This window comes from Myxocyprinus asiaticus, chromosome 26 (genome assembly GCF_019703515.2).
Source record: "Myxocyprinus asiaticus isolate MX2 ecotype Aquarium Trade chromosome 26, UBuf_Myxa_2, whole genome shotgun sequence".
NCBI lineage: Eukaryota > Metazoa > Chordata > Actinopteri > Cypriniformes > Catostomidae > Myxocyprinus > Myxocyprinus asiaticus.
The window spans coordinates 22358321-22381180 of record NC_059369.1 but is presented as its reverse complement, the minus strand read 5'-3'; the positions used below and the strand labels follow the sequence as shown (position 1 = coordinate 22381180).

The window sequence follows — 22860 nt, the reverse complement described above, 5'->3', positions numbered from 1 at the left end:
GATGAAGATATTAGGAACTTTGTGGAACCATTAGAACTCCCTAAACTGATGATGGAGCAAAACAGTTCTCTTGATTCTGAGAACACCTTGGAGGAGCTTGGTCAGGTAATTAAGGCCTTGCCTACAGGCAAGGCTCTGGGGCCAGACGGCTTTGCCGCTGAATTTTTTTAGATCTTATGCTACAGAACTGGCTCCACTTTTGTTAGAAGTTTATACGGAATCATTAAAGAATGGAAATCTTCCACCAACCATGACACAAGCCCGGATCAGTCTGATTCTTAAAAAGGACAAAGATCCAAGCGAGAGTAAGAGTTACCATCCAATTTCCCTGATCCAGCTAGACATAAAAATATTGTCAAAAATTCTGGCTAACCGATTAAGTAAAGTTATGACATCTCTTATGCATATAGATCAGGTGGGGTTTATTCGGGGCCGCAGCTCTTCTGACAACATTAGGCATTTCATCAATATCATGTGGTCAGTGGCGAATGATCAGACTCCGGTCGCTGCCATCTCACTTGACGCTGGAAAGGTCAAAATGTTTGATATGGTAGAGTGGGATTCTCTTTTTAAGATTTTGGAAATATATGGGTTTGGGAATACTTTTATTGGGTGGAATAAGTTACTTTATAGACACCCGGTAGTGGCAGTATAAACAAATGGATTAATTTCAGATTATTTTACTCTGGATAGGGGCACCTGTCAGGGTTGCCCTTTTTCCCCATTATTGTTCTGTCTTGCCCTGGAACCATTAACAGCTGCGACAGGGGTGATGGCGGGAAGTATGGCGCATAAGCTTTTGCTTTACGCAGATGATATTTTATTATTCGTCTCTGACCCCACTAGATCTATGCCTTGCCTCCACAGAATTATTAATTCCTTTTCTAAGTTCTCAGGATTCAGAGTCGGTTGGTCTAAATCCGGAGCTTTGGCTCTGACAGTGTACTGCCCAGTGACGGCTTTTCAGCCGGGCGTCTTCCAGTGGCCCAAACAGGGCATTAAGTACTTGGGCATTTTATTCCCAGCAAATTTCAGAATCAGAATCAGCTTTATTGCCAGGTATGCTTACACATACACTACCGGTCAAAAGTTTTGAAATACTTACACATTCTTTATTATATATATTTTTATATTTATTTTTTCACATTTTAGAATAATAGTAAAGTCATCAATACTATGGAATAACATAAATGGAACTATGGGAATTATGTTGTGACTACAAAATCCAAATTAAATCAAAACTGTGTTATATTTTAGCATCTTCAAAGTAGTCACCCTTTGCCTAGATTTTGCAGACATGTACTCTTGACATTTTCTCAACTAACTTCTTGAGGTATCACCCTGGGATGCTTTTTAAACAGTATTGAAGGAGTTCCCATCTATGTTGGGCACTTATTGGCTGCTTTTCTTTATTATTTGGTCCAAGTCATCAATTTCAAAAACGTTTTTTTTTTTATTAAATTTTAGTTTTATAATGAAATAAATTAATATGGTGGCACAATTATATTTTTGTCTACAAAACTAATTTCAAACATTTAAGCATACACCTTAAGATCAAAAGATTTTTAAGATCATGAGAAACATTTCAGTCAAGTGTTTCAATTTGTCTTGGTGACAGGAGCTTCCAGTGCACAACAATACAATACAGCAACAAGACAGAGATAATAATAAAAAATTATAAATACAAAAATTGTGTGATTTAGTTAGTGTTCATTTTGACCCCTTAATAAAAAGGTTTTTGAGAGATGTGGGCAGGTGGGCTTCATTACATTTATCTATGTTTAGGAAGGTTATTGTTATTAAAATGAATTGTATTCCCTTATTTCAAGCAATTTTCTGCTGGTCAGAGTGGATTGTGAGGGAGGTTAATATTCTCGGTTACCTATATGAGAGTGTTGAGATCCTTTGAAAATTTGGTTCAACATTTTGGGATTCCCAGATCTCAGTTTTTACAGCTGTGCCACCTGCTCTGTACTATTTTTGGGAGTAGTAAGCACCCACCTAAAGCGGCAGATACTCTGGGAGAGGATATTACTGCTTTTGGAAAAGGTCATGAGCCATCAGTGTATTACTCCCTGCTAATTCAGAGTCTGGGGGACGGAGCTTTAAATTCTATCAAGAGATTATGGGAGAAAGATTTAAACCAAGGTATTGGAGGAGGGAGTGTGGGCTAGGATTCTAAAAAACGTCAAGTCTGTATCTAGAGATCCAAGGGTGCGCCTTATGCAATTCAAGATTTTACATAGATTACACCGCCAGCAGGTGGGGGTGTCTTTAAGACCAAGCCTATACAATCTAGAGGGGGTCTAAATTGTATAGGCTTGGTCTTAAAGACACCCCACCTGCTGGCGATGCCAATCAGAAGATGGAGACACAACCCATGTTTTTTGGTGGTGTGTTGAGATACAAGAATTTTAGTTGAAGGTTCAGAGTTTTATGTGTGACGTATTGGGCACTCAAATTTCATTTTGCCCCAGACTCTGTATTTTGGGTGATGGGGCGGTCATCAGTATGGGGGATAAACACATAAAAAATTGGGTTCTGACCAGTGTTATGATAGGCAGACAGCTTATCTTATGGGGATGGAAGTCGGCTGGAGCGCCCTCATTTCGGGAATGGTGTGCGCAGATGTGGAGGGTGGCAGCTTTTGAGGAGGTGTCATGTAGAAGGCTGGGGATTTGGGATTTGTTTGATAGGAAATGGGCAGTTATTTAGCATTTTTGGGGGACTCTCAGGGAGGGGCTGTGGAGAGAGGTATAGTTTTAGATGTGTATGATTATTATATATATATATATATATATATATATATATATATAATTATAATTAATTATAATAATTATAATATTTAATTATAATAATTATAATTAATTTTCTTTATTTATCACACATTATACATTTGCACATATACAGTGAAATTCTTCTTTTTCACATATCCCAGCTAGGCTGGGGTCAGAGTGCAGGGTCAGCCATGATACGGCGCTCCTGGAGCAGATAGGGTCAAGGGCCTTGCTCAAGGGCCCAACAGTGGCATCTTGGCGGTGCTGGGGCTTGAACCCCCGACCTTCTGATCAGTAACCCAGAGCCTTAACCGCTGAGCCACCATATATATATATATATATATATGTGTTTTTTTTTTAAACTTTTTTATTATTATTTTTTTGTGTGTGTGTGTGCATTCTTATGTGTGACCACAGGGGTGTTCGTTGGGGGTCAGGGTGGGGTTGGTGATTGGGGAGGGGTAATAGTGGGGGTTAAATGTTGATTCAATGTATATATGTTGTGTATTTCTGTGTTATATCTACGAATCAATCAGAAATGTTAATCGGGAAAAATCGTATTTGATAGTGTAATTCATTGTAAACAACTACATTACCCATGGTACAGCAGAGAAAGCTTCACCAATCAGAGAACCGTGACCAGCGAAGCCCACAAAAAGTGCTTCGGAGCGACCATCCACTCTTATGACGCATTGTGAAAGACGTAATCGAGTTTTTGTCTCTTCACCCTTAAATTACTTACCTATTTGTACATATCTGAATATTTTGCTATAAACGGAATGTATATCGTTTCTATACTTAGAATTAACAACCTAAAATCAATAGTTTAATATATTCCCATAGTTTTTTATTAAATGACATCATTCGCAATGCTTAAAGGGATTGTAGTCTGTGTCCTCATGAAAGAGGGTAAGTACACAGCCTTGTACTTTTGTCTTTTTGTCTGATTTTTACATTTTTTTTGCCTCAAAACAAAGTTTGTGATGTTGTGATTTACCTCTGAGCTGGTTGGTTTGGTTCATGGCTTACAACTCCTTTATGAAGGATTTTATGAAAAGTCTATGGAAGAAATGAATGGGGAAAATACTTCTGGAACCCAGACAGCTGAATATGTGGGCAGGCACTGTTGCACTCATGGGGTCCCATTTCAGTATGGATACAGTTTTAGGGCCATTAAGACTGAACACATTCTTGCACTAAAAAAAGCTAGATACAGCACAACGAATAGAACAGAACACAGGTGTCTTTTAAACTTAAAACGCCATCTAAAAAAGATGGCGCTCCAGCACAAGATGTCCATCTAGCATGTTTACATAGAAAAACAATTGAAAAACAGTGTAGATGGATGCAAAAAGCCCATCAGAAGGCAGCTGCCTATGTAGGCAGAAGACAACAAGGCAGGTCACTAGATTTTGGAATAGAAATTTTGTTAAGCAAAGGCCAGAAAGTTCAAACCAGTTCGTTAATAGCTACATAAATTGCTTCTGCAAAGTAATAATCATTCTGATTCCCTGTTCCCCAGCAGGCCTTTTAGTTTCTATTCAAAACAGCCAGTTATATTACTAGTGTTCAGTCTTGTTTCAGTGTAAAGATTTGCCTTGTGATTTTTCAGGCCAGCCTCATCTATTGGGAAGCACAAACTCAATATCATTTCCCACTGTCAGAGATTTTTTCCACCATTTTACACAGCGGCAGGATTGCTCAACCAGAGGCTAGTGCCTCAGGGAGGAACCATTTTGCATATATCTTCCCCCTCCTCACATAGACCTGACCCAGCCTGCCTGCCTGCCTGCTGAATCAGAGAGGCTTTAATATGTCCAATAAAGACGAGAGCAGGATAGCAGCCTCCTCAACTACCACAGTTCACAGTCCTCTATTGATGTGATCTCCTTTCCCACACAACCCCCTGTAAATGGCATATTACGAGAAATGCACAATGGGCTTTTGTAATTAAAACAAGTAATTAAAGCAACGATTGCCTCAACTCACCCCTCCAAAAAAACTGTAGCTTTGTTGTGCAGACTGAATTTATCTTGCACACAAGGGACTAAAGAACTGACTGGCTGATGCATTTGTTGATTGCTTTTCTCTGCTTGTTGTTCCTTTGTAATATGATGCATTCTGTTGGCTTGGAGCTCGTCTGAAGTCCATTTTGCACAGCTGTGGTTCTCAACTTGTTGGTCACGACCCAAAAAAGGTTAAAGGTCTGTTCTGTAGGGACGTGGCCAGCAGGAAAGTACAATGCTAAATACAAACCCATATACACTATATTGCCAAAAGTATTCGCTCACCCATCCAAATAATTGAATTCAGGTGTTCCAATCACTTCCATGGCCACAGGTGTATAAAATGAAGCACCTAGGCATGCAGACTGCTTCTACAAACATTTGTGAAAGAATGGGCCGCTCTCAGGAGCTCAGTGAATTCCAGCGTGGTACTGTGATAGGATGCCACCTGTGCAACAAGTCCAGTCGTGAAATTTCCTCGCTACTAAATATTCCACAGTCAACTGTCAGTGGTATTATAACAAAGTGGAAGCAATTGGGAATGACAGCAACTCAGCCACGAAGTGATAGGCCACGTAAAATGACAGAGCGGGGTCAGCGGATGCTGAGGCGCATAGTGCGCAGAGGTCGCCAACTTTCTGCAGAGTCAATCGCTACAGACCTCCAAAGTTCATGTGGCCTTCAGATTAGCTCAAGAACAGTGCGTAGAGAGCTTCATGGAATGGGTTTCCATGGCCGAGCAGCTGCATCCAAGCCATACATCACCAAGTGCAATGCAAAGCGTCGGATGCAGTGGTGTAAAGCACGCCGCCACTGGACTCTAGAGCAGTGGAGACATGTTCTCTGGAGTGACGAATCACGCCTCTCCATCTGGCAATCTGATGGACGAGTCTGGGTTTGGCAGTTGCCAGGAGAACGGTACTTGTCTGACTGCATTGTGCCAGCTGTGAAGTTTGGTGGAGGGGGATTATGGTGTGGGGTTGTTTTTCAGGAGCTGGGCTTGGCCCCTTAGTTCCAGTGAAAGGAACTCTGAATGCTTCAGCATACCAAGAGATTTTGGACAATTCCATGCTCTCAACTTTGTGGGAACAGTTTGGGGATGGCCCCTTCCTGTTCCAACATGACTGCGCACCAGTGCACAAAGCAAGGTCCATAAAGACATGGATGAGCGAGTTTGATGTGGAAGAACTTGACTGGCCTGCACAGAGTCCTGACCTCAACCCGATAGAGCACCTTTGGGATGAATTAGAGCGAAGACTGCGAGCCAGGCCTTCTCGTCCAACATCAGTGTCTGACCTCATAAATGCGCTTCTGGAAGAATGGTCAAAAATTCCCATAAACACACTCCTAAACCTTGTGGAAAGCCTTCCCAGAAGAGTTGAAGCTGTTATAGCTGCAAAGGGTGGGCTGACGTCATATTAAACCCTATGGATTAAGAATGGGATGTCACTTAAGTTCATATGCGTCTAAAGGCAGATGAGGGAATACTTTTGGCAATATAGTGTAATCATGCATTGTTAGGAATAGGATAGCAAAATAAATAGGCTTATTAACTTTTGTTGATGACAAAGGCTGTGTCCATTTAAACGGTATTGTAATTTTTTCCCAAATTCATCTGTCACTTGGTAGAAGCTAGCAAAATTATGCAGGACAGGTTGTATGACATGCCCTCATACTCGAAAGCCATGAACAAAACTACACAAGATAAAAGAATATGACACAGACTAAATTTAAGTACGAGTTCAGTCATAATTTTGCTGTTGTTTATCCATTTATGAAATCAGTTTCTTATCAATTTTGTCATGTTTTGTTAAATTATGTCATATTTACATTTATGCATTTGGCAGACACTTTTATCTAAAGTTATATTGTTCATTCAAACTAAATATTTTATCAGCATGTGCGCTCCCTGGTATTCAAATCAACAACCTTGCCATTATTAGCGCAACACTCTACCAGTTAAGCTACAGGAACACAAATTATATTAATATCTTTGGAGATTGTTGAGCCTATGCAGTTCATGGTAATATTAATACTTAAAAAAAATTAAGGACATGTTTGTTTACTTTTGTACAATAAACTATTTCAGTACTGTGTTAGATCACCTCTTGATGTCCATCTAGGTCCTGAAGAATAGCCGGTTGAGAAGCACTGTTGAAGTCTGTGGTTGTTTTGAAACATGTTATTTTTTTAGTTCTCCTGCTAACTCTCTTTCATGCTGTTCTCTCGAGCAGATGCCAGTGATCTCGACACTGTCAGCCATGGCAGTCTGGACAGCACAAACGATTCAGCAGAGCGAGCTTCCATTGATACAGACTTCACTAAAATGGATTCTAGTGACGACAGATCCAGCACAGGTACCTGGTCTTTCTTTACTCTCTGTTTTCTCTCCTCTGTCATCATTCTGCATAACAGAATGTGCCTCCCTCTCCTTCAAACTCGTCAGAAGTCTCTCTGAGGGTCATTATTTTTCAACGTGGGAGTGAAAAGAGATCTCTCCTTAATGTAGCAGTTTTTCTCACTTTTCAATCTTTCCTCGTTTTCAAGCATACACATTAGTTTCATACATCTGGTTCTGTGAATGTGCTGAAAGATGTCATCAGAGAGAAAGGAAGAGGAGTGGAAAGGGTCTCTGTATGTTTGCATGGCATTTTGAAGTATTCTAAAGCTGTAGGCATTATTGCTTACCGAGTAGATCTGAGAGATGAAATGTATAGTTTTGACAGAAGAGACTTCAGATCTTGCGTGTAGTGCAATAACAGAGTTCTGACTGGAATAAAGAGAGAGAGGCGAGAAAGGAAAGAAGAAATGAGTAATGGTGTTATTTTAGCTCCCCTCTGTAGGCAGTACTATGATGATAACTTTATGCCCCATCAGCTTTCTCAGTGTGACTCATAAGCACCCGCCCTGTGAGTGTGTTTGTCAGTGTGTTTTTACCCTGTTACAGTATATGTGAGAGTAAATCAGTGCTTCTTTCTTATTTATGATGTTATGATGTGCTATACTGAAATAATGTTATGTGAAGCAGTTCCCTGAGAGCTCTCTCTGACCTGCTGCATCAAATCACCCAAAACCTTAAAGTAATAGTTCACCCAAAAATTGTAATTCTCATCATTTACTCACACTCAGGCCATCGCAGATGTGTATGACTTTCTTTCTTCTGCAGAACACAAACATAAAATGTTTGGAGAATATCTCAGCTCTGTAGAATGGTGAACAGAATTAAACATTTTTAAAGCAGCATAAAAGTAATCCATATGACTCCAGTAGTTAAATCCATGTCTACAGAAGTGATATAATAGGTGTGGATGAGAAACAGATCAATATTTAAGTAATTGTTTGCTATAAATCTCAACTTTCACTTTCACTTCCAAATTCAGCTTATTTTGTTTTCTGGTGATTTTCATTCTTTTTGCATATCGCCATCTACTGGTTGAGGCTGGTAAAATGTGGAGATTTATCCACTTTACTGCAAGTGTGACAGAGTTCCACTGTCACTGACAGCAATGTAAATAGAATAATAGATAAATAGATAATAAGACCAGAATTTAGTGATAGGGGCTTATAAACTATTACACAACCACAGGATGTACAGTAGAATAATATGCCAATGCCAACTAATTTTCTAACATCAGCATTTATAGTAAAAGTGTAAGTGGACCATTTATTTGTCGCTGTGTGTTGTATTGAAGAGATGTTAATCAAATCTGCTACTTTACAGAGAGCGTGACTACACAGTTTTTTAATATCTCCATGTAAACCTCCATTTATATTTATCTACAAAACCTCTGATGTTGCCTTTGTTTATTTATTTCAAAAGGCGATCAGCGCCTGATCTCTTATTCATTCTGCCTGTGCAACAGGGTGTGATGAAACAATGGCAACATGCGATATACGGTAAAACTATTTGCACAACAAACCAATGTGTTTATGAAAATAATAATTAATGATGAAAAGATTATAACATATATTTCCAGCCTGCAATATAAAGAAATATAATGTGGTATTTTTGTATTGCTAAAATAGCTGGAGGTGGCTTAAACTGAAAGAGGTCCACATTCAAAGTTGATAATGGTGGAGCCCTATTCACGCTGAAAAATAAGTTGGATTGGAAAAAGGACTTAAATATTGATCCGTTTCTTACCCACACCTATCATATCGCTTTTGAGGACATGGATTTAACAACTGGAGTCTTATTGATTACTTTTATGCTGCCTTTATATGTTTTTTGGACCTTCAAAGTTTTGGCCACCATTCAATTGCATTGTATGGACCTACAGCTGAAATATTCTTCTAAAAATCTTCATTTGTGTTCTGCAAAAGAAAGAAAGTCATACAAATCTGGGATTGTATGAGGGTGAGTAATGAGAGAATTTAAATTTTTGGGTGAACTATTCCTTTAAGATTCACCATTTGATTAGTCCTGCAAAACCTATTTTTGTATGTGCTAGTAGGTTTTGCTCAAATTCGCTTGGCATGTTTTGTTCTGTATTGCACACGGAGATTCCTCTAAATGTTTGGATGTATGGTTTTGTTCCAGGTGGTCAGTCTGATCAGGGTTACGACTCTCTGTCGAAGGAAGAGGTGAGGTTAGGAGGAGGTGAAGAACACAACTCCTCTCCAGAAATGAAGGAGAAGAAGGAGAGAAACTCTTTCCCATGTAAGCAACATATAATGCTTTTTTTTCCCTAAACATAGAGGGCATGTTCACAATAGAATCCTACCATACTACTTGCAAAATAAATGCAAAATAAATGCATGCATTTTCTAAGATGATAATTGATGTCACTCGCTGAAATAAAATGCAGTGAGGTCATGTGACACCACTGTACAATAATAATAATTTGAAAGGTTTTTTGTCTTAGAAAATACTGCACAGTATACAGTAAGCAGTTCACTAGTATTTAATTCCGAACACATATATGGGCTTTCTGACTTTTGCACTGAACACCTCTTTGCTTCCACCAAGAGCTAAAGTGTGGTACTGCAAGTTTTTAACAGCTTTTTCTTAGAAAAAAATAAATAATTTTATTTATTTAAAAAATATATATATATATATTTTAAACAAATGTAAATAAAAAACATTTTATTTCTTGTCGTTTTCATGGCAATATTTAGTGTCTCAGACTGTGCTTGAAAAAAAAGAAGAATCATGCCTTGTACTTGGATTCCATCCAACCACAACCAATGGAGATACCAGTAATGTCTTTTCTGGAGCTCTCCAAAAAACAAAAAGGCCAAAGTCCTTGGATATTTTTGGAGAAAAGCCCATAAGGCCCAGCACACTGGACATAACCCCTGATAAGACAGTGAGACAGCTCAGCACCAAATCCATTACCGTGTGTGAGCAGACATCAACATCGATCGAAAGGGAAGCAGTAGGGGGCGTTGTGAGCCCACCTAAACTTGCTGTGGAGAGGACTGTTAGCTGCACAGTTGCCATGGAGAAGTGTGTTGCCATGGAGAGAGAGCACACTGGCGTGGAGAGGAGCATGAGCTGCAGTGGTGCTCTTGGCCAGGTGGTTAAGAGGACGGGTATTGAAGCAGGTTTTGATCCTCTCTCCCTGATGGCTGCTGAGACAGAGACCTCAAGTGAGGTCAATGCAGACACCCCCACCGCCCACCGAGACCTGGCCGAAGAAATTCACCACTACATGAACAACCTGAGTAGCCCGTTGAGCCAGCGTTCTCTCAGTGTGGACTTGAAGGGACACCAGACCCCATCTCCACACAGTTCTCCATGCATGTCCGCAGTGTTCAGCTCCCCCAGCAACTCCCATCTTCAGCCTCAGCCACGAACCAGACTGTTTTCCTCGCCCTCCCTCCCTCAGGGCCGTGCACGAAGGGTCAGGGAACAGCGGCCCAACTCTTTGGCCTCCCCATCCTCACCTACTCACTCCACTTCTTCTTTCTCCATGGACTCTCTGCTCACACCAACACTAGATGTGTTCAAGAGCAGCTTCCTCTCTGCTGGAAAGGGCGTCGCCGAGAAAGCCAGTCGTCTATATTCACGACTTTCCTCTCAAACCTCCATTGCACAGGTAAATATGATAATCAGTGGCCCTGCTTACAGCTCGTATTAAAGGGATAGTTCACGTAAAAATTTACATTTTACATAATATACTCAACCTCATGTTGTTTTAAACCTTTATGACATTCTTCTGTGATACATAAATGGAAAGGTTATGGAGAATGTTATCCTCAGTCACCGTTCACTGTCATTGCATAATTTTTGTATAAAACAAACGTGAATCTCACTCAACTCTCATCCACCAGGATTTGAACTCTGACCAGGTCAGTGTGTCCTCACTGGGGTCATGTGACCCTGATTGCTCCTCTCTGATTGAGAGTGATTCCTGTGTAGACCCAGAAGCGCTCTCCTCCCCCCTGCGGGATGGCTCTCAACCCATCACACGACCCAAAAGGAGCCCTCAGAGGAGTCTTGAAAGTCCTTCTGCACCACCACGACTCTTCCGCCAGTCCTCTCTCACTGGTGCGTGTGTTGCATTCACTGTTCCCTATACTCATAAAATTATTTAAACATCAGACACTTGTCCAAGTCTTTATTTTAAGTCTTTATTCTTTCCCTTTTCATTATCCTATACTTATACTGTATATCATATATTATCATGTTATAAATCTGTCCAGACACAGTATGTCACATTCATTAAAGAAATAGTTCACCCAAAAATGAAAACTCTCTCATCATTTACTCACCCTTATGCCATTCCAGATATGAATGACTTACTTTCGTCTGCTGAACACAAAAGAAGATTTTTAGAAGAATTTCTTTTGGTCCATACAATGCAAGTGAATGGGTGCCAGAATTGTGAATTTCCAAAAATCACATAAATCAGCATAAAAGTAATCCATAAGACTCCAGTGGTTAAATCTATATCTTCCGAAGTGATATGATAGGTGTGGGTGAGAAACAGATCACTTTCACATTCTTCTTCTTGTGTTTTTGGTGATTCACAATATTCATGCATACCACCCCCTACTGTGCAGGGAGAAGAATTTCAAGCAAAAGATATGAAGATAAGGATTAAAACACTGCAGTCATATGGATTACTTTTATAATTCCTTTATGAGCTATTTGGAGATTCACCCATGTTGGCACCCATTCACTTGCATTGTATGGACCTACAGAGCTGAAATATTCTTCTAAAAATCAGAATTTGTGTTCTACAGAAGAAAGTAAGTCATACACATCTGGGATGGCATGAGGGTGAGTAAATGATGAGAGAATTTTCATTTTTGGGTGAACTATCCCTTTAATATTGTACATTAAAGGTACGATATCATAAACATTCTCTTCTTGTGAATCAGTTTGTGTTTGCTGCCTTTGGAGGTTGGGGTTTGAAGAAATAGTGAGTTTTTGAAGTTAGCTAAATGACTGAAGTTTTGATTCCTGATCAGTTACAGGACCTTTAATATTGATAAATTACATTCATTTTAAATGGCTCCTGTTAATGCAAATCTCTGAGGTTTCCCCTGAACAGCATGTCTGAATAGACTAAAAATAGAGGATCGATGTGCTAGAAAATTAAACATGATTCTCTCTCATGAGTAATGCTTGGTAAATTCCAGTCTTTTGTTAAAGGTGCCATTAGTCTTTTTTCTTTTGGAATACCACACTTCAAATATCACATGATATGAGTGTCCTCAGAAATCACACTTGTTTCTTTGACAACCGTAGGCACTGTAAATGGCAAAAAAAAAAGTATCAACCCAAATTTTTTAAAATCAGAAATGTTCTCCACTCAATGTATATCATTGTGCACGTTTGAGTTTGCTGACATTTTGGGGTTTTGGAAAGAGGGCATGAGGTTGAATCAATGTGGGTGGTCTATTGTGCTGGCTAAGGGGCTGTTCACACTGGATGTGTTCTTGTGTTAAAAAGAGCTATACAGAGTGAAACTCAATGGAACAAAAAGCAGGTGTCTAATTTTTAAAAGTTGAACTGTTTTTTACTGTTCATGCCGTGAGACGCTGAAAAACAACCCCAACAAGACATATCACAATGGTCAAATACATCCGTCTAGTGCATGTTTACCAATGACAATCAATTTAAAAAAAGAACATGTGTGAATGGTAGTAAAGTTCAGCAAAACGGCTAAACAAAAACGCACCTTGAGAGTACATGGACAAAATGTAGCAAAGTGGGAGAAGCAACGAAAAAGGGAACAAAATTTACTTAAGTACTTGGAAAGGATTGATAATTAACAATGCAAATGTCACTGATGCTTCGGGCAGTTGATTAATCATGTACTTTTGTGAATGCACATGCAGTATGGAGATCTGTGTGTAGTTTATAAGGCTGGTCATTGTTTGTGCTCCAGCAGCTGCAAAAGTAGGCCAGCAGATAGAGCTGTGAGTGCTTCTGGCTCCACAGTAATGGGGTCCGAGAGGGGCTCCTTAATCATGCAGACGGGGTTGTGCTGAGTGCTTCTCAATCACTCACATTGGCATACATGCTCTTATCCTGGACTTTTTTACAGTCTCTCTCCTCATTCAAAGCCATCATAATTAGCATTCATAATCCCTGCTGGCAATCAACTTGAAATGTGACTTATTTTCGGAGAAAAATGGTCTCTGATAAAAAACAAAAAAAAAACAAGTAAAATCTCTGTCTTCAAAGCTCATTTTAATGCAGAGAGTGACTTTTGTTATGTCTTCTGTCCTTTAGGTTCATCACTGACTTTCCTGAAAGCGCTTCAGACACCAGACGTGTGTTCTGATTCCAGCCTCGCTCAGTTCATGCAGAATTATGCTATTGAAGTGAGTTGATTACATTCTTTTTTTAATTCTGAGAGAACAGATCTCTCTTAATTTGAATGATTTATATGTGGGAGTCACTTTTTTCCAAAGTGACCTACAGTGCATTTAAGGTATACATTTTTTAACAGGTGATATTGGTATAAGCTGGTCTTTTCAGCAGGGATGTGTTTATGTATTTGTAGTGGAAGGTATTTAGGCAGATTGTTCATTGTCTTTTCAGGTACGTATGTCCAGTTGTTCATGCTGTAACACCTGTGAGTGCCTGGTGTATGATGAAGAGATTATGGCTGGTTGGACAGCTGATGACTCCAACCTCAACAGCACGTGCCCCTTTTGTGGCTCCCCATTTCTGCCCCTGCTCAATGTGGACATCAGAAACCTGGGTGATCAGGAGAGGTAATTGTACACTCAGTCTGCATCCATAAAAATAGAAATATCTACTTTGATGCTACCATTTGTATATATGCAATTATCCCTAACATTCTTCATACTGTATTTTTCAGAGCCCCTTCTGAACACACTCATACTTGCCAGACAGATGCAGAAGAGGAACTTCCACAAGTTTGTGATGCCATTGGCAATCTATCCAGCAATGGCAAAAAAGACCCTGTAAGGCTAAATTTGTTAATCTACAATTCTTTACTTTATTGTGTTTAGATGGTGTGTTTAAAGTTTGATAGTGCCACAGTGTTTACTTTTTTAAGGAAATCAACTGATTAATGGCTTACTTATAGATGTCTTTGTGTAATTAGATGAGGTTTGAGCACATATTTTAACTTAAAAAAATTACATACTTTAGCTTTACACTTTCCAAAATGATGGGGCTTTTATGTTGTCTTTTTACCATTTTGTGCATCTATCCTGGAAAGCTTGGAATTTCAGATCTCTGCTCTGTTATGCTGATCCAATTGTTTGTGGCAACAAAGTTTATGCTCTTTATTATGCTGGTAGTCAGTTAGATGTTTCTGTGCCATAGGAGCAAGTCACTGTGCCCTACCTGAGTCCTCTGGTACTTTGGAAAGAACTGGAGAGCTTACTGGAGAACGAGGGGGACCAGGCCATCTCGTCCGCTGCCATTGTAGATCACCACCCCATTGTGTTCTGGAACCTGGTGTGGTTTTTCCGTAGGCTGGACCTGCCCAGCAACCTGCCAGGACTCTGTCTGAGCTCCAAACACTACAGCAAAGATGCTCAGGTGGGACATTCGAGAATTCTCACATAATGCTCCAGCACTTGGTGCTTTAATGAATTCATCCCTTTTTTTTAATGCATTGAAAGTTAGTGACAGCTTGCATCAATATTATTTACATGTTTTCTTACAGCCTCTGCAAAGTGCATCAGAAGACAGTAAGAATGTCTTGGTCCAGATCCTGTGGGACAACCCAAAACTGCATCAAGACCCCATCCAGCCCTGCTACCTGCTCTGGAAATCATATTGTAAGAATATGTCCTGCAATGTCATATGTACAATGAATAGTGATCTTTATAACTGTAAATGTGCATGGCAAATTAATAGGCAAATTAATCTTATGGATTAATTTTCTGGTGGTAAAATGCATAAAAATTGCTTTAGATTGAAAATCCCTTACATGGAAGGAGGGACTTAAGCCACATCTAGTGAACAGAATTTGATAGAGACTTGTGTGGGCTTTTTTGACTTGAGCCAGTAAGCAACCATCCAGAATGTACAAACAATAACTCAGAACACCTTAACAACAGCATAGCAATACCTTTGCATCAGGGCCACTCACATTTTCTTCAGAATATGTCAAAATCTAGTTTTACGCTATAATTATGTTTTGGGTGTTTTTAAGACACTTTTAACCTGAATCAATTTGCCATACACGTTTTAAAGTGACAGACTCCCTGGCACAACCTTGGAACCTTGTTCCAACAAAAAATTGTGTAACTCAGCAACTTTTTTTTTTTTTTTTTTTTTTTTTTTTTGAGATCTTTAATTTAGCAACCCAAAATATACTACACTATCTCTTTCTTAATTATATTTATTTGGCATGCAGGGTACTGTCCAGCTATATAATAGTGGGTGCTCTCATTTTAATAGGTGCAAATCCAGCAGTATCTACTACTTTGTGGGAGGAGGAGCACTCTGTGAGTTTAGAGCTACTGCAGAGTGTGGTGAAGAGCATCCAGAAGAACGATGTCTACCAGCCCATGAGTCAGATACTGCAGCTAGTGGGCACCAGATTGGGCTTCGTCAGACAACGGTAGGACAACAATGCTTGTGCCTCAACACAAATTACATGTTTTGCTCCAAAAAGATACATAATTAAATGAGAAACATTTCTTACTTCCTAACCATAATATATTTCTTCATTGTTTATTATACAGGAGTTTATATAGAGATATCCTCTTCTTGTCTTTGTTGGCTTTGGGCAAGAGTAGCATAAATATCGGTGAGTTGACTGTTTTTTGATAACATACTGTATGGATATGAAATTCACCCCATGAAATTAAAATTTTGTTTTGCAGTTTTTAGTCCATATATGTTGGCGAAAAGTTGGCCAAATTAGCTTTTAGCAGATTAAAATTGTACACACATCTCTTCCAGAAAAGCAGACCAAAAATACTGATGACTAATATTTGTCCGATCAAATGTGAATAAGAATCTATAACATCTGGTATTAAGATGCATCTTGGGTGATCCGATCACATGAGGTCAGGCAAGACACATCACTGTTTACACCTGGTCGCTTAAATGCATCTCCTGTGACCACTTGTGTCCTGATTTCGAGGGGAGGGTCTCTGATTTCATGATGGCATACATCAATCACTATGTCACTGTTACTGCATGTCATTAACGTGCAATAAAGTCATAAAAGACAATTAAACAGGGTCCTTAAAGTCTTAAATTCAGTTTTCTAAAATTTAAGGTCATAAAAAGTCTTAAATATCTTAAATCTTAATTTTTATTTAAAGAGCTCTTAAATTTGGGAGTGGAAAGACAGGAATCGTGATGTGACCTAATGTGATTATCAGACTTCAGAAGAATACGATTTAATTAAATAAATGTATATGCTGCGTTCTTTAAAGTGAAAATGCGGCACTATTTTCTCCAAGCACGCAGGGGCTTGTGAGTGTTTCCAGCTGTTGCAGAGCACAATCACTAAGCTATATCAGAAATTTATGACAAGCTATCACTAAACAGGGCTCCAGACTGCAACTAAAATGGCATTGGCGACAGTCAAGTTGTGCGCATTCTTATGCAGTTTCGTCAGAAATCATCTTATGAGTTATTGAATACATCTTTAGAGCATGCACCACCAGTGTGCCTTGAGCCGCTTTTCACCTGTTCTGTTGTGATGCCGAGCTCAGCACCGCATGCAACAACAAACCCAGTGCGAGAGAGTCATGAGCAAATGACTTATTGAACCGGGTCTTTTTCATGAATCACCCGAAAAGAACTGAGGGTGTGAACTCAGGAGCTCAGTTCAGCAGTTTGAATCAGAGTCACTTTCTCAGCTAATCATCCATCAGTGTGTTCACAACTGGGAGGGCAGACATTTCGAAATAGAAGTCCCATGTGTATTTCGGGCATATATATATATATATATATATATATATATATATATATATCCAACTTTGGACAATTGAGGGACTCATATGCAACTATTAATCAAGGTACAAACATTTATTGATGCTCAAGGCAACACACTACTATATGCATACTATGCTTTATGTAAATATCTACTTATGTAGATTCTGATGGGCCAGGGTCGTAGCAGCTGTCAGTAGGTGGCTCGCACAGTCCCAACACTTACAGTGCAGTATTAATATATTACAGTATATATTAATATACAAGTATAAGTATTATATTAATATATGCGTATTATTTACTTTTAATATTTGTAGTATTTTAAAGATTCAAGTATTGCAGCAAAATTAGCTGCAAAAATAAAGGGCATCTTTTGGAGCACTTCTGTTTCACACATGACAATAAAAGACTGAGCACAAGCTGGTCCTGAATAAATTAATTAATCAGTTACAAAAATGACAACTGTGCATGTGCATAATTTTATTTTTTACTTTGTACATGTGCATTGTGGGATTTAAATCCAAGTGGCTCAAGTGTTTTGACTGCATTCACCACAATTCGTTTAGATCCATTTAATGATTCAGTGACCATTTCTGTTAATGTCAGGAGGTGCTGACAGATGAGTGTCTTGTGTGAAATTAGTTAGTCACTGAATCGGCGATCAAAAGAAAATTTTAATCCTTTAAAATTGTTATGTCTACAGACCTACAAAGAGACTTTAGTCGAGGTTTGAAGCATTATAAGAACAAAGCAAATCTATCATTTCCCTACAGTTTGAGAGCTGCTGAACATGACTTTTATCAGAAAACAATAGTCGTCTTATAATTATTATGAGTTTCAATAATGTTGTAACGTGTAGGCAGGCAGGATAGGCAGACAGGAACAAGCAAGGATGAGATGATGAAGTGAGAACCCAAGTGCAATATATCCAAAAGTGTGAATCCAAAACAAACATAAACGACTTGACTACATTACATCAACACAATACTCTACCCAGGATTAGAGAACATGAGGGCTATAAATACACAGACTAGGTAAACAAGTTAACAAGACAACCAATGAAAATACAAAACTGATAACAAGTTAACAAGACAATAAACCAATAAGAACAAGACACGTGAACAAGAGGGAAACAGGATAATCACATGACTAGACAAGGAAGTGAACAAATTTCACAATAAAACCTGAAAACATGAACAAACACATTTAAACATGACATATCCCCCCCACAAGGGGCGGCTCCCGACGCCCAAACATAAACAAACAATAGAGTTCAATAGGGAGCTGGGGGGGTGGGGTGGTACCTTTAGGCATGGCCTGCCGAGACAGGGCGTGGAGCATGAGACCAGAGCGGAGTCGGTGGTGGGTTTGGTGGCGGCTCCAGGAAGGGAGCAGGGTCCAGCAGTTTGGGGGGTGACCTCAGAGCAGGGATCGGGTCAGGCAGCCACAGGACAGGAACAGGGTCAGGAGGCCTGGGAGGTGGCCACAGGGCAGAGTGGACAGAGTTCTGGGCTGTGGCTGCTGGACAGGGATCAGGAGGGAGCGGCTCAGAGGGCGGTGCCATGGAAGGCTCGGGGAGCAAAGCCGTGGAAGGCTCGGGCACTGCCCGTGACAGGGGAACGACCTCTGTGGTCGTGAGCACGGGCAGTGACAGGGGTACGGCCTCCGTGGCCATGAGCACTGTCAGCGACTGGGGAGTAGAAGCCCTTCTTCTCCTCTTCAGGACAGCCACTAGCACAGCTGTGGGAGAATCTGGAGGCGGAGCCGTGGGAGGCTCGAGGGGCGGAGCCATGGGAGGCTCGAGGAAGGAAGTCTCCAGGACCACCGAGGCTGGGGAGAAAGTGGTCTCTGTTGAAGGGAGCTCGGAGACCACTGGAGCTATAGTGGCTCCCCATCCCCTCCCCAAACATCCATACGTTTTCATGTATAAAAAAAGTGTGTCTACATATCTATTTACTTAAGTAAAATGCAAAAGTGTTCTAAGAACACAGCAGATCTATCTTTTTTGATTGCACACCAACATAGAGGTAAAAAACAGGAGCTGATATTAAAAATAGCTTTAGTGGGGACCTGAGTAGCTCAGCAAGTATTGACGCTGACTACCACCCCTGGAGTCACGAGTTCGAATCCAGGGTGTGCTGAGTTACTCCAGCCAGGTCTTCTAAGCAACCAAATTGGCCCGGTTGCTAGAGAGGGTAGAGTCACATGGTTAGTGGTTCTCGCTCTCAATGGGGCACGTGGTAAATTGTGCATGGATCGCGGAGAGTAGCATGAGCCTCCACATGCAGAGTCTCTGCTGTGTCATGCACAACGAGCCACGTGATAAGATGTGCGGATTGACGGTCTCAGAAGCGGAGGCAACTGAGCTTTGTCCTCCACCACCCAGATTGAGGTGAGTAACCGTGCCACCACAAGGACCTACTTAGTAGTGGGAATTGGGCATTCCAGATTGGGAGAAAAAGGGGATTAAAATGTTTTTTTTTTTAAATTGGCTTTAAATATTTAACACAGATCTAGTAATCTGTTTAAATTGGCAGAAAGAACCGATCAAACTATTACCTCACAAACATAATGTAAAAAGCATAACTTAATGAAGACTCATGCGTGATATAAACTCCACTTACAATGTGTACTTAAAAGAAGGATTGTCCATTGTTTTTTTCTGCAGTACATTTCATGTAATGCTGCCAATCAAGAATGATATGCCGATAAATAACTCTCATTTGTGTGTTCCTCATCTCTAGATTATTAATTTAGATCAACATCAATGCAGACAAAAAACATGGATAAATGAGCATTGTTGAAAGCAACTTTGTAGAAATGAACAGAGCCATGTTTCATTAGATTGTCTGACTTACGGCCTATTATGTAAGGGTTGTTTCGGGTTGTTCATGAAACTCACCTGTGATTGGCTGGATGGTCGCTCAATCAGCCCAAAGTAACAAAATGTAAAGAATACTGTATACAAATCCATCATTTGGACTCCGTATGGGTTTAGCTTGGACAAGTACGGGGGACAAAAATCACCTTTTTAAAGGGTGCGGGGGACGTGTATACATACTGTTTATTAACCCTCAGATTATGGGTTATCAGCTGTCTTCCTTTTCTTCTGCTTTCTGTCTTGTTTTCTGAACAACAATCTAAATTGAGCAATTATATGATTTGGCAACTAAAAACAGCCATTTGGGGGGGCCTGGGTTGCTCAGTGGTAAAGACGCTGGCTATCACCCCTGGAGTTCACTAGTTCAAATCCCATTGTGTACTGAGTGACTCCAGCCAGGTCTCCTAAGCAACCAAATTGGCCCGGTTGCTAGGGAGGGTAGAGTCACGTGGGGTAACCTCCTCGTGATCGCTATAATGTGGTTCGTTTTCAGTGGGGCGCATGATGAGTTGGGCGTGGTTGCCGTGGTGGGTGGCGTGAAGCCTCCACACTATGTCTCCGTGGCAATGCGTTCAACAAGCCACGTGATGAGATGCGTGGGTTGACGGTCTCAGACGTGGAGGCAACTGGGATTCGTCCTCCGCCACCCGGACTGAGGCAAATCACTACGCAACTACGAGGACTTAAAAGCACATTGGGAATTGGGCATTCCAAATTGGGAGAAAAATACCTAATACCTAAACGCATCCCTGCTGAAAAGACCAGCTTATACCAATATCACCTGTTAAAAAAAATTATAAATAATTAAAAACATCCATTTGGCTCCTTTTCAGTTCCAAGCTTCCAGTTTCAAAAGGAAATATGTCAACAGGATAGAAAACTACACTTGTTAAGTGATTTCATTAGGTCTTTATTAGTATCATTACTAACATGTGTTTTCATATTCACAGATGCATTTGACCGTGAATACAAAATGGCATATGACCGTATGACCCCCAGCCAGGTCAAGATGACCCACAATTGTGACCGGCCACCCAGTGCTGGAGTAATGGAGTGCAGGAGAACTTTTGGGGTGCCCACTCTGTGATTCACCTTCAGTTCTTCAGTAATAATCTTATTCCTCCCTCTTTCCTTACATCCATCACATAGAACAAGGCATCCAGAGATCTTAGAAGTCCAAGGCCCAGCCAAAGAAGGAACACTTTTATTCATGTTAAAATAAACATTAAACATTCAGTATAACCAAAGCTACCTCTGGCTCCCATGAGGTCCCTGTTGAGACAGTTCCCGGATGTCTGTGTGACTGATACACTGCCTGTGAATATACAACTTTCTCTCATCTGTGATCATGTCCTTTACCTTGTATTTTCCCCTTGACATTACCTTTGCTCATCTGCCTAACGTCGTGATCCTCAACCCTTCTCAGAAGCTTTGGGCCACATTCAGATGCTCTAGCTCCACTCAGGTAAACTTGAGTTCTGAGGTCATTGTAGATTAGGAGCAATAGCTTGTGCTCCGGTCATTCCATCACTCTTTAGATCACATAGAATGAATCTTGGAATAGACTTGGGACCAGTAGCTGTAGAACAGTCAAACTTCAGTCATGCTTAGTACATATCATGTAGAAGCACAATGAGCAAAACACATATTCTGCTTTCGGCCATCTATGGGCACTTGTATATGTCACGTACAAAGAGACTCTTGTGTACATAGTCTGTTATAATTTTGTAATATATTTGTATTATACAGTTATATTTTAAGACTGGAATTTGTTATAACTGACATGTCTCCATTTCTAAAGAGTATGCTGTGCGTTGTGTATAGGTTTCACTTTGAACTTGTGGTGTTTGCTGTCCTGGTCCCGGAGACCAGTTGTATGATGACTGTGACACTGTCAGTTTTAACGCCTGAGGTACAGAACTGGACCAAATATTAATACATGAATTATTAGACAGTTTGGTGGGGTTTTGAACTGAAAAATGAATTATTGTGGGGCAGGCAAATCATGTAAGGGCCGTATGGAGACAAACTGGGTATACAAAGTTATAAAGTATAAAAAGTATAAAGGAAATGGTAAAAATGGACTGTTAATGTGATATTTTTAAGTCAGCATTTTACATCCAGTTACAACAGTTACATAATTTTTTTAACTATGAGGGTATGTCATTTTTATATTTTGAACCTTGTTTTACATTACATGATGCATAAACATGGATTCCCAGGGTTAACATATTTTAATTAAAAATTTCAGGAAGCATCAGAGCATACAAGCACTTATTTTGACAATTCTAACTCTGTTCAAAATAAACATGCAGTAACTGGAACTATTGGTTTAATACTCAAATTGTTTTAATACTCTAATTCTTGTTTCCTGTTGACGTTTATTGACGATGCATTTTTGAATCTGTTTGGTTGCTGAATTTTAAATGCTTCTGACAAGCGCAGTTTACCATTCTAAAATGAAATAATATTTATACATGTAAATGTAATAATACACAATGAATCATTGATGGTTATGCCCTAAGTGAGAAAAGTACAACAGATAATACTGCCCTAAACATTTCGAGAGAAAAAAAATATTTGCAAAGACTTTTATTATGTTTATCAACCTGATGCTGTGTTAAACTTCAAAAATACAATTAACACTGCTGTTAATGTTAATGCAGTTTTTATATCACCTGCTTTTTAAATCCATATGGCGTGGTAGTGAAAAAAGACTGACTTGTTTCATAAAAAGCTAATTTAAAACCATTATTGTGTAAATCTTTTTTTTTTATATAATTTTATGTTATAGGGCAATGTGCTTTACATACTTCTTGTTACTTCTATTTATATTTGTACATATAATTTTGTCAGATCTGA

General features: G+C 39.8%; 1 protein-coding gene across 2 annotated transcripts in view; it reads left to right on the top strand.

Annotated features, from left to right (window-relative positions):
• Positions 1-22747, top strand: part of LOC127417227 (C-myc promoter-binding protein-like) — a 54619-nt gene extending 31872 nt beyond the window's left edge. For both annotated transcript variants that reach the window (XM_051657085.1, XM_051657084.1), the window contains 12 exons: positions 7018-7140; positions 9324-9443; positions 9902-10824; positions 11060-11276; positions 13473-13564; positions 13785-13960; positions 14068-14173; positions 14541-14759; positions 14887-15001; positions 15627-15789; positions 15914-15978; positions 20949-22747. In XM_051657085.1, the coding sequence (XP_051513045.1) occupies positions 7018-7140; positions 9324-9443; positions 9902-10824; positions 11060-11276; positions 13473-13564; positions 13785-13960; positions 14068-14173; positions 14541-14759; positions 14887-15001; positions 15627-15789; positions 15914-15978; positions 20949-21085 (2456 nt within the window). In that variant the 3' untranslated portion in view covers positions 21086-22747. The remainder of the gene's footprint in view (positions 1-7017; positions 7141-9323; positions 9444-9901; positions 10825-11059; positions 11277-13472; positions 13565-13784; positions 13961-14067; positions 14174-14540; positions 14760-14886; positions 15002-15626; positions 15790-15913; positions 15979-20948) is intronic.
• The last annotated feature ends 113 nt before the right edge of the window (positions 22748-22860 follow it).